Source organism: Scyliorhinus torazame, chromosome 4 (genome assembly GCF_047496885.1).
Source record: "Scyliorhinus torazame isolate Kashiwa2021f chromosome 4, sScyTor2.1, whole genome shotgun sequence".
NCBI lineage: Eukaryota > Metazoa > Chordata > Chondrichthyes > Carcharhiniformes > Scyliorhinidae > Scyliorhinus > Scyliorhinus torazame.
Genome location: NC_092710.1, coordinates 210,667,742 through 210,682,658, shown reverse-complemented (window position 1 = coordinate 210,682,658; position 14,917 = coordinate 210,667,742). Strand labels below are relative to the sequence as shown.

The window sequence follows — 14,917 nt, the reverse complement described above, 5'->3', positions numbered from 1 at the left end:
GAGAGAGCGGGTAGCGAGAGAGAGCGGGTAGCAAGAGAGAGCAGGTAGCAAGAGAGCGGGTAGCGAGAGAGCGGGTAGCGAGAGAGCGGGTAACGAGAGAGAGCGGGTAGAGAGAGAGAGGGGTAGAGAGAGAGAGGGGTAGAGAGAGAGAGGGGTAGAGAGAGAGAGGGGTAGAGAGAGAGAGGGGTAGAGAGAGAGAGGGGTAGAGAGAGAGAGAGAGAGAGAGGGGAAGAGAGAGAGAGAGAGAGGGGTTAGACAGAGGGTTAGAGAGATGGTTAGAGAGAGTGTTCGAGAGAGAGAGTTTTAGAGAGAGTGTTAGAGAGAGAGGATCAGAGACAAAGAGGGTTAGAGACAGAGAGGGGCAGAAAGAGAGGGGTATAGAAAGGGAGGTCCAGAGAGGGGTAGAGAGAGGTAGAGATAGCCAAGAGAGCGCGAACGAGAGAGCGCGAGAAAGAGCCATAGAGAGAGAGGGCCATATAAAGAGAGAGCCAGAGAGAGAGAGAGAGAGAGCCAGAGAGAGACGGAGAGAGAGAGAGAGAAAGCCAGAGAGAGAGAGAGAGGGTGCCAGAGGGAGAGAGAGAGGTGCCAGAGGGAGAGAGGGTGCGAGAGAGAGAGAGCACCAGAGAGAGAGAGAGCGCGAGAGAGAGAGAGAGAGAGAGAGAGAGAGAGCGCCAGAGAGAGAGAGCGCCAGAGAGAGAGAGAGCAAGCGAGCGCCAGAGAGAGCGAGCGAGCGCCAGAGAGAGAGCGAGCGAGCGCCAGAGAGAGAGCGAGCGAGCGCCAGAGAGAGAGCGAGCGAGCGCCAGAGAGAGAGCGAGCGAGCGCCAGAGAGAGAGCGAGCGAGCGCCAGAGAGAGAGCGAGCGAGCGCCAGAGAGAGAGCGAGCGAGCGCCAGAGAGAGAGCGAGCGACAGAGAGAGAGCGAGCGAGCGCCAGAGAGAGAGCGAGCGAGCGCCAGAGAGAGAGAGAAAGCGAGCGCCAGAGAGAGAGAGAGCCAGAGAGAGAGAGAGAGAGAGAGAGAGAGAGCCAGAGAGAGAGAGAGAGAGGGTGCCAGAGGGAGAGAGAGGTGCCAGAGAGAGAGAGAGCACCAGAGAGAGAGCGCCAGAGAGAGAGAGAGAGCGCCAGAGAGAGAGAGAAAGAGGGAGCGCCAGAGAGAGAGAGAAAGAGGGAGCGCCAGAGAGAGAGAAAGAGAGAGCGCCAGAGAGAGACAGAGCGCCAGAGAGAGAGAGAGCGCCAGAGAGAGAGAGAGCGCCAGAGAGAGAGCCAGAGAGAGAGAGAGAGCGCCAGAGAGCGAGAGCGCCAGAGCGAGAGCGAGAGCGCCAGAGCGAGAGCGAGAGCGCCAGAGCGAGAGCGAGAGCGCCAGAGCGAGAGCGAGAGCGCCAGAGAGAGAGCCAGAGAGAGAGAGAGAGAGAGAGCCAGAGAGAGAGAGAGCCAGAGAGAAAGAGAGCCAGAGAGAAAGAGAGCCAGAGAGAAAGAGAGGGAGGAGGCGCCAACGAGAGGGAGGAGGCGCCAACGAGAGGGAGGAGGCGCCAACGAGAGGGAGGAGGCGCCAACGAGAGGGAGGAGGCGCCAACGAGAGGGAGGAGGCGCCAACGAGAGGGAGGAGGCGCCAACGAGAGGGAGGAGGCGCCAACGAGAGGGAGGAGGCGCCAACGAGAGGGAGGAGGCGCCAACGAGAGGGAGGAGGCGCCAACGAGAGGGAGGAGGCGCCAACGAGAGGGTGGAGGCGCCAACGAGAGGGTGGAGGCGCCAACGAGAGGGTGGAGGCGCCAACGAGAGGGTGGAGGCGCCAACGAGAGGGAGGAGGCGCCAACGAGAGGGAGGAGGCGCCAACGAGAGGGAGGAGGCGCCAACGAGGGAGGAGGCGCCAACGAGGGAGGAGGCGCCAACGAGAGGGAGGAGGCGCCAACGAGAGGGAGGAGGTGCCAACGAGAGGGAGGAGGCGCTAACGAGAGGGAGGAGGCGCCAACGAGAGGGAGGAGGCGCCAACGAGAGGGAGGAGGCGCCAACGAGAGGGAGGAGGCGCCAACGAGAGGGAGGAGGCGCCAACGAGGGGGAGGAGGCGCCAACGAGAGGGAGGAGGCGCCAACGAGAGGGAGGAGGCGCCAACGAGAGAGAGGAGGCGCCAACGAGAGGGAGGAGGCGCCAACGAGAGGGAGGAGGCGCCAACGAGAGGGAGGAGGCGGCAGGGAGAGGGAGGAGGCGGCAGGGAGAGCGAGGAGGCGGCAGGGAGAGCGAGGAGGCGGCAGGGAGAGCGAGCACGTACGTGCTAGAGAGAACGTGTGCGTACGTGCTAGAGAGAGCGAGCGCTTATGTACCAGAGAGAGGAAGAGAGGTGTAGAGAGACAGAGGGGGGTAGAGAGAGCGCGTGAGGTTGTACATGCCAGGGAGAGAGAGAGAGAGCTAGACAGAGAGAGAGAGCTAGACAGAGAGAAATAGAGAGAGAGAGAGCACGTGCCAGGGACAGAGAGCGAGCACGCACCTGCCAGGGAGAGAGAGCGCATGTGCCAGGGAGAGAGAGAGCGTGCACGTGCCAGCGAGTTAGAGCATGCGTGCACATGCCAGAGAATGAGAGTGAGCACGGACATGCCAGGGAGAGCCAGCGCACATGTGCCAGGGAGAGAGAGCGAGTGCCCACATGCCTGGGAGAGAGAGCAAGCGCCGACCTGCCTGGGAGAGAGAGAGCGCGAGCGAACGCCCACCTACCAGGGAGAGAGCGAGCATCCATGAGGGAGTGACCAAGCACAGCTGAGATCAAGAAAATGAGTACGTGCAAGGGAGCGAGATTGTGATGGAGAGAGTGAGAGAGAGATTGTGTGCAAGGGAGAGAGAAGATGATTGAAGATGAACGAGGAAAAGAATGAGTGTGTGCGCACAAGAGGAAGCAAATGAGTGCATACATGTGAGAGAGAGAATCTTAATGCAAAAGAGTGAATGCGAGAGAGTGAATGCATGAGTGATTGTGTGCAAGAGATGGTGAATGAGCGAGATTATGTTCATGAGAGAGAATCAACGAGTGCAAGAATGAATGAGTGCACGAATGCAAGAGAGTGAGGACGAGTGAGTATGACTTGAGTGTGAGTGAGTGTGAGCAAGTGTGTGCAAATGAGCAAGTGCAAGCACATGCACATATTTTCACTCATCCTTGACTCTCAGTGAGTGTGGATCAGGGTAAGTGAGTGAGCATCCAAGAGACTGGGAGTGAGCTTGCCTAACTCATTCACTTGAATGGCCATCTTAATTAATTTTTAAAAAATGATCAGTTTATTGCTTTGACATTATTTTTTTCTCTCAATTAATTTCTTTCCTTTCTTCACATCTCCACCTTCCTTTTTGTGCCCAACATTCCTGTAATTTGCTCACTCGCCCTCTGAATGAGCGCAAAAATTGAAATGTGGTCCCTCACACAATAATATTTGACAAATCTGCTCGGAACGGACCGCAGTATGCATGGGAAAGTGGCGGCAACGTGCTAGGGAATCAATCTCTGCAAGAAACACTGACCATTCACTTCACATAGAAAGAGGAAATGCTGAAGCAAGCAGGGGCATGGTGGCGGCGAGAGCTTGCAGGCACCAGAGGTCTCCTGGTCTGAATGCTCCAATGAGTAGAACAATGTTAATTCTGCAACAAAGTGCTGGTCTCATTTAGTACAACCCAGTCATGCAAAGCTGCATTTTCATCTATGACATTCATGGAAATAAATAAATCTGCCAGAGTGACCTGCTGATGCACTTGTTGGAAGGTGGCGTCACGTCTTGACTAACTTGTTGCTCAGCAACAGCTTCACATGAAGTAAAACAAATAGGTGCTCAACTGGATAAACTACTTTTTATCCTCAGAAAATACGGTGTTACAGGAACCCTGGAATTTTAAACTATTAATTTTATAAAAGAATCCTGGAAGCCAGGAGGTTGAGAACCTCCGGATTATTGAATAATGATAAACTTGACACTAACTATGCAACTTGTCAAATGTTGAAGGAAATGACTCAAAATTATAGATCAGCAGCTACAAAATCAAAATATTATTTGCACTGTTGAAAACAAAGACCACCCCAAATTGTTCGGGCTGGGTAGAAGGGGTTTGTGAAGCACACAGCAGCTCCAATATATGAATGAAAAATACAAAAATATGACTATCATTACAAAGAAAATCACTATTTGTAGTTTCTGCATGCATTTCCTAACAGACCCAAGATATATATGACTACAAGAATTAAGTTCCCTCATTATTGAGATCATTACTTTATTTGACAAGTTGGTGCTGTAGACAAAATGAATGCAAGACCAGTTTCAGCACACAAATATCTTAACTAACCAAAAGTTGGTTCTTCTTTTTGGTTGACCTATAATGTAGTATTTTATTAATATTAAAAGAAATCGAGATGAGAAACACCATAACAAATACTCTCATTTTCATGTCAGCTTTTTTAAAAAAACACAAGTGTAATTGGAATTTTTTTTTTTTTAAATGAGAAATAAATTGACTGTAGGTAATATACCAATTGTGATTATGATCCTACCCACATTATTTGGGATTAAGCTGCTAAAACCCATTTGCGGTAGAGAAAATCCGCAAGTACCAATTTGTAAAAGTCCTGCAGCAGGCGTGTACCACATTACAGTAACACTGTTTATTCCAAATGGCCCGAGACATGAGAACAGCAGCTTTAAATGAAACTCTGCTGCTCTCTCAATCAGGTGTAGGATTATACATGGGGTTAAAATTTGGTGGGAGGGGAGTGAATCTTCCTTTGCTTAGTCCACTGCTTTAATGCTGTTCTTTTCAATTTAGTGGGGTAAAGTAGTCTTCAGACTGATTAACCTATATATTACTTTGACCAGACCCTTGAAAATTAATTTTGCACGTTAATGATGGGAGCATGTAAATCATATGCCAATTAATACATGCAGGAATAAAACTCCTGTTTTACTTACCGAGCATGAAATTTGAGCACCATTCAATATCCAACTCTGCACACGTACAGTGGCATTATGAGTTTCATACTAAGCTGGGGAACTGAGTTTGTGGGGTACTCTTCCTCACAATTTTTTCTATTCTTGGTATCTTTGCTTGGACAATACTATTTTAGGAGGTTAATCAGCTGTTACATGTTGCCAATATGAAAAGTATTTTTTGATGTGTTTGCAGCTGCTTCATAACAAAAACGTTCAACCTAATTGCTACCATACTGGTTTCCTGGCCATGAGGTTGCATTTATACCAGTAATGTGGCTGACGCAAATTAACTTGCTCCATAATAATCTGCTAGCCCAGGACACAATTACATTGGTGCTTAAATACAGTATCCACTCAATATAGATATGGATATGGAATGCCTTTCCCTCATTCTTTCCTCTCTCCCCCACCCCCCTCGCCCCCACCCAAAATAAATCAAGATGTGGAGATGGCGGCGTTGGACGGGGGTGAGCACAGTAAGAAGTCTTACAACACCAGGTTAAAGTCCAACAGGTTTGTTTCAAACACTAGCTTTCGGAGCACTGCTCCTTCCTCAGGTGAAGAGGTATGTTCCAGAAACATATAGAAAGACAAATTCAAAGATGCAAGACAATGCTTAGAATGCGAGCATTTGCAGGTAATTAAGTCTTGTGATAGGGGTAACCCCAGGTTAAAGAGGTGTGAATTGACCAAGCCAGGACAGGTGATAGGATTTCGCAAGTCCAGGCCAGATGGTGGGGGATGAATGTAATGCGACATGAATCCCAGGTCCCGGTTGAGGCCGCACTCGTGTGCAGAACTTGGCTATAAATTTCTGTTCGGCGATTCTGCGTTGTCGCACGTCCTGAAGGCCGCCTTGGAGAACACTTACCCGGAGATCAGAGGCTGAATGCATCTTTGAATTTGTCTATATATGTTTCTGGAACATACCTCTTCATTCACCTGAGGAAGGAGCAGTGCTCCGAAAGCTAGTGTTTGAAACAAACCTGTTGGACTTTAACCTGGTGTTGTAAAATAAATCAAAGCACCTTTAGGAGAACCTCTGAAGGTTTCTTAATGTTTTTATGTTATTATTGCTATTGACTTAATTTGTAATCTATATTATTCATAAATTAATCTCAGCAGTGATTAAAATGGAAAGAGTTCACATTTTAAAATAAACAAAACTCTAAACTGACACTACTTAAATCATGAATGCCTGACCGGACGACCAGGAACATTTTTCCAAAGAGTACCTCATCTCCAGGACAGAGGAACAAGATGGCAGAGTTAGAGTTGGTTCATAGCATGTCCACTCCAAAGTCAACAAGAGACAAATTTATGGGGATTTATTTTGATACCTGTTGGTATCTTAGGGGACATAAGCGTTCTCTCCCAGGCCAATATACCCAGTATCGAGGCACTGGTCATGCTCGACCAACTGCGATGGGCGGGCCACATTGCCCGAATGCCCGACATAAGGCTCCCAAAACAAGTGCTCTATTCCGAGCTCCACAATGGCAAGCGATCACTAGGAGGACAGAGGAAACGCCACAAGGACACTCTGTAAACCTCCCTAAATAAATGCAACATCCCCATTGACACGTGGGAATCGCTTGCCTTCGAATTAACAAACTGGAGAAAAAGAATCACGGTGGCTCCAAACACCTTGAGCGTCATAGGGTGGAGCATGCAGAGATGAAGCGTAAGCAGCAGGAGAGCACAGAATCCAGAGCACTCCACCTACCCACCTCATCAAGCACCTGTGGCAGAGTCTGCGAATCCAGGATTGGACTGTTCAACCTCCGCACAATCCACCTCCCCAGAGTGGAAGCAAATCATCCTCAGTGCAAAGGGACTGCCCAAGAAGTGTTGGTATTCAGTGATGGATGTATAGACACATCACTGTTGAATATAGAGACTGGCAACACCAATTTCATAGTAAGATTAAGAAACGGTTCTTTGACAACAAAATACAAATTTGATTTTTAAATGACCTACTTAATGTCCAAACTATCTCTCTCGTGAGCAAAATCTTGGCTTCCCATCAAAATTCAGTCCTTAGACTTGTCAGTACATTGAACCAGAAGGAAAATGTAATAAATGAGTACTTACCACATGGATAACTCAGAACCTGGACATCATCAATGGCAATATATCCAGTTTGCTCAGGAGATATGTTTGCTTCAAAAATCACCTGCAAAAATATATATTGAAAATTAACATGTCATTCGCATTTGATTACATTTTATTTATCAATTATTGATCTTCCAGTAAGAGCCCAGATTGGGCATTGATCGTCCATTCAAAGGCAAGGGTGTCTCATTTACCCCCACATTTGTTGGAGTCATTAGATGATAAACTGAAGATTCCTTGGCAAATATTCCCGCTTCCTTAGGCCAATTGCAGAACCTCTACAACCTCATTCCTACTCCTCCATTATACCCTTGCATAATATCACCAATTATGGTTAAACATGAACTGCTAATTAAGGCACAGATTCTTGAACTTCACTACCTAGTCTCTCCCAAGTCAGCGGTTGATGTTTCCAGGTCTATTTTCTCCTGCTCTCTATTTGGGAAATTGATATTCTACAGGTACTGCAGAGAAAGAAAAAAGCAGAGAGAAACCCACATCAGATTTATGCCCCCACTATGTGCCTTGCTGCTTTTCTTGGAGCTCTCCAACTAGACAAAACTAGTTAGTCCTGCATGAATAGTAGCACAAATTCAAAATTTTGGGGACAAGAGAGGGCAATCCCAATTGCCTCATTTGTCTGTGGCTACGCTTTCAGCAAGGCAAATGACATCCAATATCATGATCTTATCTTATGATGTTTGACCAGACCACAAAAGTGGTACCGGACAGAAATCCCAATATCTAATTTAATTTGGAAAACTGTGAGGAAAGCATACTTCGCTCCAGGAGTGACTCCACAAACAAGAATATGGTATATTAAAATAAACTTTATTACGAACACAGGATTGAACTAACTTCATCATGCAAGAAAAAGTTTTCAATTACCAGTTGAACAATGCTTAACAATAAGATGAAACACGTCATCTCCTAACTGCTAACTTTTTTATCTCCAATCAAGCAAACCCATCTCAGGTCAAAATCCATTTCTGGATTTGAGAGAGTGAGAGAGAGTGAGATTTCAAGGAACCACCTGCAGATTATTGCCTGTGTCAAACTACTATTTAACTTTCCAGCATTTGGCAAAAAGCTCCTGTTCTGTTGACAGCAAATTCTTTAACTGGAAACTCAGCACATGACTGCTTCAACCCCTGGCTCCTCCCATTAACTATATCATCTCTATCCAACTAACTGGGTTATGACCATCTCGCTCAGGCTAAGCAATATACATGATCAGATTAAATTATGATCTTACTTTTACGATGCTTTAATTATCCCTTTTGTAGCCCCAGTGTCTGCCTGCCTTTTAAACCAGGAATTGTTTTAAAGAAAACATTACTGCAGCAGTCACATCCACACACTAACCCATTTGAACCATTATTACACCAGCAACATATACTACAATATTTATCTGAAATTCCTACATTCATCTCAAATCTCCTGTGGAACTTTCTAACTCCTCATCTGCATCAACAGCCAGAAGGCCCAGTCTGAAGAACTTAAGAAACAGAAGTAGACCAGAAAGTCCTCGAGGCTACTCTGCCATTTAATACCATCATGGCTGATCTTGGGCCTCAACTCCATTTTCCCACAGTCCTCATGAGAAACCAAAAATCTATCTCGAAGGACCAATATTCAGTTAGCAGCTGGAGAAACCAATTCAACTTCAGCCATGGCACAAATTAAATAATCGGCCATTTAGCCCCTCCAGTCTGCTCTGCCACTCAATAAGATAATGGCTGAATGTGGCCTCAACGCTACTTGCTGCCTGCCACCCCCATAACCCACGGCTCCCTTGCCAATCAAAAGTTGCCATCCAGAATTGCAGACATAATCCCATATCCTAACAACGTGGTTCAAATAAAAGAACAGAGTTTGCAAACAACACCCTGTTGCAATTTTAACTTAAGCAAAACATCTGGCTAACAGGAATCTTGCTTACTTAACTTGACACTTGGGACAACAGTTATGATCTCACACAAGGCTTTCCATCTTATTTAGTTTCAATATAATTCGAGCAGAATTCAGGTCTAGGAAATTCTGTCCACAGCTCACTAAAAATGTGTACCCAGGTTTAAATCATGTCATTACAAATGTATACCAGCTATACATTTTCATCAACTGAAAATGATTTCTCAATGAAGCTGATTTAATGATTCCAATATTGTCCCCACCAGATTGGGAAACAGATTTTGGAAAGGTGCAGAAGTCACAGGGTAGTAGTCATGGGTGACTTCAACTTCCCAAACATTGAGTGGAAACTCTTTAGATCAAATAGTTTGGATGGGGTGTGTTTGTGCAGTGTGTCCAGGAAGCGTTTCTAACACAGTATATAGATTGTCCGACCAGAGGAGGGGCAATATTGGATTTAGTACTTGGTAATGAACCAGGGCAAGTGATAGATTTGTTAGTGGGGGAGCATTTTGGAGATAGTGACCACAATTCTGTGACTTTCACTTTAGTAATAGAGAGGGATAGGTGCGTGCAACAGGGCAAGGTTTACAATTGGGGGATGGGTAAATACGATGTTGTCAGACAAGAATTGAAGTGCATAAGTTGGGAACATAGGCTGTCAGGGAAGGACACAAGTGAAATGTGGAACTTGTTCAAGGAACAGGTACTACGTGTCCCTGATATGCATGTCCCTGTCAGGCAGGGAAGAGATGGTCGAGTGAGGGAACCATGGTTGACAAGAGAGGTTGAATGTCTTGTTAAGAGGAAAAAGGAGACTTATGTAAGGCTGAGGAAACAAGGTTCAGACAGGGCGTTGGAGGGATACAAGATAGCCAGGAGGGAACTGAAGAAAAGGATTAGGAGAGCTAAGAGAGGGCATGAACAATCTTTGGCGGGTATGATCAAGGAAAACCCAAAGGCCTTTTACACATGTGAGAAATATGAGAATGACTAGAGCGAGGGTAGGTCCGATCAAGGACAGTAGCGGGAGATTGTGTATTGAGTCTGAAGAGATAGGAGAGGTCTTGAACGAGTACTTTTCTTCTGTATTTACAAATGAGAGGGGCGATATTGTTGGAGAGGACAGTGTGAAACAGACTGGTAAGCTCGAGGAAATACTTGTTAGGAAGGAAGATGTGTTGGGAATTTTGAAAAACTTGAGGATAGACAAGTCCCCCGGGCCTGACGGGATATATCCAAGGATTTTATGGGAAGCAAGAGATGAAATTGCAGAGCCGTTGGCAATGATCTTTTCGTCCTCACTGTCAACAGGGGTGGTACCAGGGCATTGGAGAGTGGTGAATGTCATGCCCCTGTTCAAAAATGGGAATAGGGATAACCCTGGGAATTACAGGCCAGTTAGTCTTACTTCGGTGGTAGGCAAAGTCATGGAAAGGGTACTGAAGGATAGGATTTCTGAGCATCTGGAAAGACAATGCTTGATTAGGGATAGTCAGCACGGATTTGTGAGGGGTAGGTCTTGCCTTACAAGTCTTATTGAATTCTTTGAGGAGGTGACCAAGCATGTGGATGAAGGTAAAGCAGTGGATGTAGTGTACATGGATTTTAGAAGGCATTTGATAAGGTTCCCCATGGTAGGCTTCTGCAGAAAGTAAGGAGGCATGGGATAGTGGGAAATTTGGCCAGTTGGATAACGAACTGGCTAACCGATAGAAGTCAGAGAGTGGTGGTGGATGGCAAATATTCAGCCTGGATCCCAGTTACCAGTGGCGTACCGCAGGGATCAGTTCTGGGTCCTCTGCTGTTTGTGATTTTCATTAATGACTTGGATGAGGGAGTTGAAGGGTGGGTCAGTAAATTTGCAGACGATACGAAGATTGGTGGAGTTGTGGATAGTGAGGAGGGCTGTCGTCGGCTGCAAAGAGACATAGATAGGATGCAGAGCTGGGCTGAGAAGTGGCAGATGGAGTTTAACCCTGAAAAGTGTGAGGTTGTCCATTTTGGAAGGACAAATATGAATGCGGAATACAGGGTTAACGGTAGAGTTCTTGGCAATGTGGAGGAGCAGACAGATCTTGGGGTCTATGTCATACATCTTTGAAAGTTGCCACTCAAGTGGATAGAGCTGTGAAGAAGGCGTATGGTGTGCTAGCGTTCATTAACAGAGGGATTGAATTTAAGAGCCGTGAGGTGATGATGCAGCTGTACAAAACTTTGGTAAGGCCACATTTGGAGTACGGTGTACAGTTCTGGTCGCCTCATTTTAGGAAGGATGTGGAAGCTTTGGAAAAGGTGCAAAGGAGATTTACCAGGATGTTGCCTGGAATGGAGAGTAGGTCTTACGAGGAAAGGTTGAGGGTGCTAGGCCTTTTCTCATTGGAACGAAGAATGATGAGGGGCGACTTGATAGAGGTTTATAAGATAATCAGGGGAATAGAGTAGACAGTCAAGAGACTTTTTCCCCGGGTGGAACAAACCATTACAAGGGGACATAAATTTAAGGTGAATGGTGGAAGATATAGGGAGGGGATGTCAGAGGTAGGTTCTTTACCCAGAGAGTAGTGGGGGCATGGAATGCACTGCCTGTGGAAGTAGTTGAGTCGGAAACATTAGGGACCTTCAAGCAGCTATTGGATAGGTACATGGATTACGGTAAAATTATATAGTGTAGATTTATTTGTTTTTAAGGGCAGCACGGTAGCATTGTGGATAGCACAATTGCTTCACAGCTCCAGGGTCCCAGGTTCGATTCCGGCTTGGGTCACTGTCTGTGCGGAGTCTGCACATCCTCCCAGTGTCTGCGTGGGTTTCCTCCGGGTGCTCTGGTTTCCACCCACAGTCCAAAGATGTGGTTAGGTGGATTGGCCATGATAAATTGCCCTTAGTGTCCAAAATTGCCCTTAGTGTTAGGTGGAGGTGTTGACTTTGGGTAGGGTGCTCTTTCCAAGAGCCGGTGCAGACTCAGGGGGCCGAATGGCCTCCTTCTGCACTGTAAATGCAATGATAATTTATGATTAATCTAGGACAAAGGTTCGGCACAACATCGTGGGCCGAAGGGCCTGTTCTGTGCTGTATTTTTCTATGTTCTATGTTCTATAGTTAGAATCCTGACCATCAAATGCTGTCAACACAAACAAAGTGAAGCCAGGATAACCTATCCAAAGTTAATTATGGGACAAATTTCGAATGAAAGCAAGATCAATTTGTGTTCAGCTGTTGATCACCTGTTTGGTAGCACCAAACTTGGCTTAAATCAAGTTTTTCCAAGTATGGCTAGATGCTATTGGTTTCCTATGAAACCAGCAGGAGGAAAGTCAGAGGACTATTACACGTCCTTCATTTTAGGATTTAAAGAATTAAGGAAATGTCACTGAAAGCCTGCTAAAGTATTCTGTGGCTTAATAAGGGGAAGGGAGAAGCACGGCTGAGGGTTTATTGGCTTTTCACAAACAAGAGTTTCACAATTTGAAGAAGGAAATGTGCAACCTTTCCAAAACATGACTTTTATTTACGTCTCAGTCCTATCGAGACTCATCAGTTTAAACCTATCCCTCTCTATGGACAGAAGCACTATTGGAAGTACCCATGGCCTTGTCAGATGCCAACTTTAGTATTCCCTACACAGATGTCACTAATTTTCATGCATATGGAAAATCTCATGGAAATGCTAGGTCTCCACAGGCTGGAAAACAGCATTAATAACATTAACTACTAAAAAAAAAAAGATGACATTTTCAGTTATTTTGCTTTAAAAACATGTGGGTTGGGGTAAGGGCTCTGTTACTTTATACTGATAGAACTCCATTCTTATTTTTTGCTGCACCTTCAATGGGAAGTATTTGGTGCCAGCTTTCTCAACTCGTCAAGACTCCTATCTATATGGACTGACCTTCCAATTGGGTCATAATATGCATGTAATATAGTACAATTCTTTCGAAGTCAAAATTTGATGGCAGTTCACCATATCCAAAGAAGGCAAGCTAACATTATAAAATGACGATCCAGATGCAATCAAAACTTCACTCCAAAAGCAACACAGTGTGATTTCCTTTTCAATTTGTCATAATAATAATCTTTATTGGCACAAGTAGACTTACATTAACACTACAAGACATTATTGTGAAAATCCCCTAGTCGCCACATTCTGACACCTGTTCGGGTACACGGAGGGAGAATTCATAATATCCAAATTGCCTACCAGCGCGTCTTTCGGGACTTGTGGGAGGAAACCGGAGCACCAGGAGGAAACCCATGCAGGCACAAGGAGAAGTGCAGCCACCGCACAGACAGTGACACAAGCCGAGAATCGAATGCGGGTCCCTGGCGCTGTGAAGCAACAGTGTTAACCACTGTGCTACCGTGCTGCTCAATTCTGATCTTAAACCAGCTGTACACTTTGAAACAAAGATGACAAATTCAGAGACACCACTTTCCAGTAACAAAACTATCGTAACTTCAAAATCGATGTAAAATTCTGAGATCCAGATTAGTGTACAAACATGGGTGTTTCATGACTGGAAAGATCAGCTTTTCACTGACGTGTGAAGCATGATGGTGCTACTAATGAGACAAACAGCACAAGCTTTTCTGTTAATGTTCAGTGGTCAGGTTTGCATTACAAGCAAATAATTAGGAATGGAAAATATATCCAATTTCATGCCATCTTGATTTTTTTGGCACTTGACCATGATAATTTCTCCACACATACCACCCCCCCCCCCCCCCCCCCCCCGCCCTCCCTCTAACCATACCACCTCCCTCCCATTGACATAATGGTTATTTTTAGTTTATGGTTTCCTCAAGCAGTAATTGGCACACAGTTCATACATCACCATGCTTACCGATTTGAGCATATATTTCTGCTTGGGCTGCAAACTAGTGAGCACATATGCCCGAGCATGACTGGTGCAAGGCAATGTATCCTCACATTATGATAGTGTACAACCCTTCCTGTTACAAATCTCCTAGGCCCTGTAGCCAAGGTTGACACATGCCCCAACATTACCCCCATGCAATACTGTAACAAATGACCAATATATCTTTCTCCATGTAGAAACACGGAGGTAAACTGGGGAGACTTGATAACACATGTTGAAAGAAATCAATATGAAAGGAAGTTGAAAATTCTGATTAATTTATACTGTTTATAAAACTAGTTGAAAACGAGGCAAATTTAAGTATGGATTTCCAGCATTGAGGCATGTGCCAAGTGAATTGCAGTCAGCAAATTATAAACAGTTATCAAGGTTCACTGCAAGTAGCAACTCCCGAACCATCTTTTCTAATCAGCCAAAATGCTATCCATATTTTGCACACCACATGCTTCTTTCCCTGTAATGGCAATGTGCAGCTCCTCTATTTAAATACTGTAAGAATACTGCAAATCAATACATACTATTCAAGTTGAAAGAAAATTGTGGTACAAAACTATCCAGTAACTGGACCTGAATTAGCAGAGTGGCTTAGTGGCCAACTAGGAAGAGGAAATGTCAGCCAATGTTCAAACAATCCAGTAAAGCAATTGTGAACATAAACTACGCCACAAATAATTGCGGGGAAAACAATAAAGTCCTTTTTATTAAAAGGTAAATGAAAAATTGTAAAACAAACTTAAATTTGAATACATTATGATACCTCCCCAATGTGAAAAATATACAAATGGTAATTCAAATAAAAATCACTGGGTGATGGAAGATGCCCTCAAGGGAGTCAACATACCAAATGGATTAACTTTGTTGGGCTGGATACTCTTTTTTTCATCAATTACTTGGCGTAGGTTTCAAATATATCACATACTTAACAAAGTAATTTTTTAACAAAGCTAACCTGTAGGTGGCATATGCTAACTGTGCCACCAACTATACCACATTCCAAATAATGCGGGCACCAGAACTACTACAGTGTACAATGCAGCATCCAATGCTATCAGTAT

The 14,917-nt window shown here is 45.2% G+C and overlaps 1 protein-coding gene across 3 annotated transcripts in view; it reads right to left on the bottom strand.

Moving 5' to 3' along the window:
• Positions 1-14,917, bottom strand: part of ptprk (protein tyrosine phosphatase receptor type K) — an 877,717-nt gene that overhangs the window by 543,217 nt on the left and 319,583 nt on the right. For all 3 annotated transcript variants that reach the window (XM_072499228.1, XM_072499225.1, XM_072499226.1), the window contains exon 4: positions 7,051-7,132. In XM_072499228.1, the coding sequence (XP_072355329.1) occupies positions 7,051-7,132 (82 nt within the window). The remainder of the gene's footprint in view (positions 1-7,050; positions 7,133-14,917) is intronic.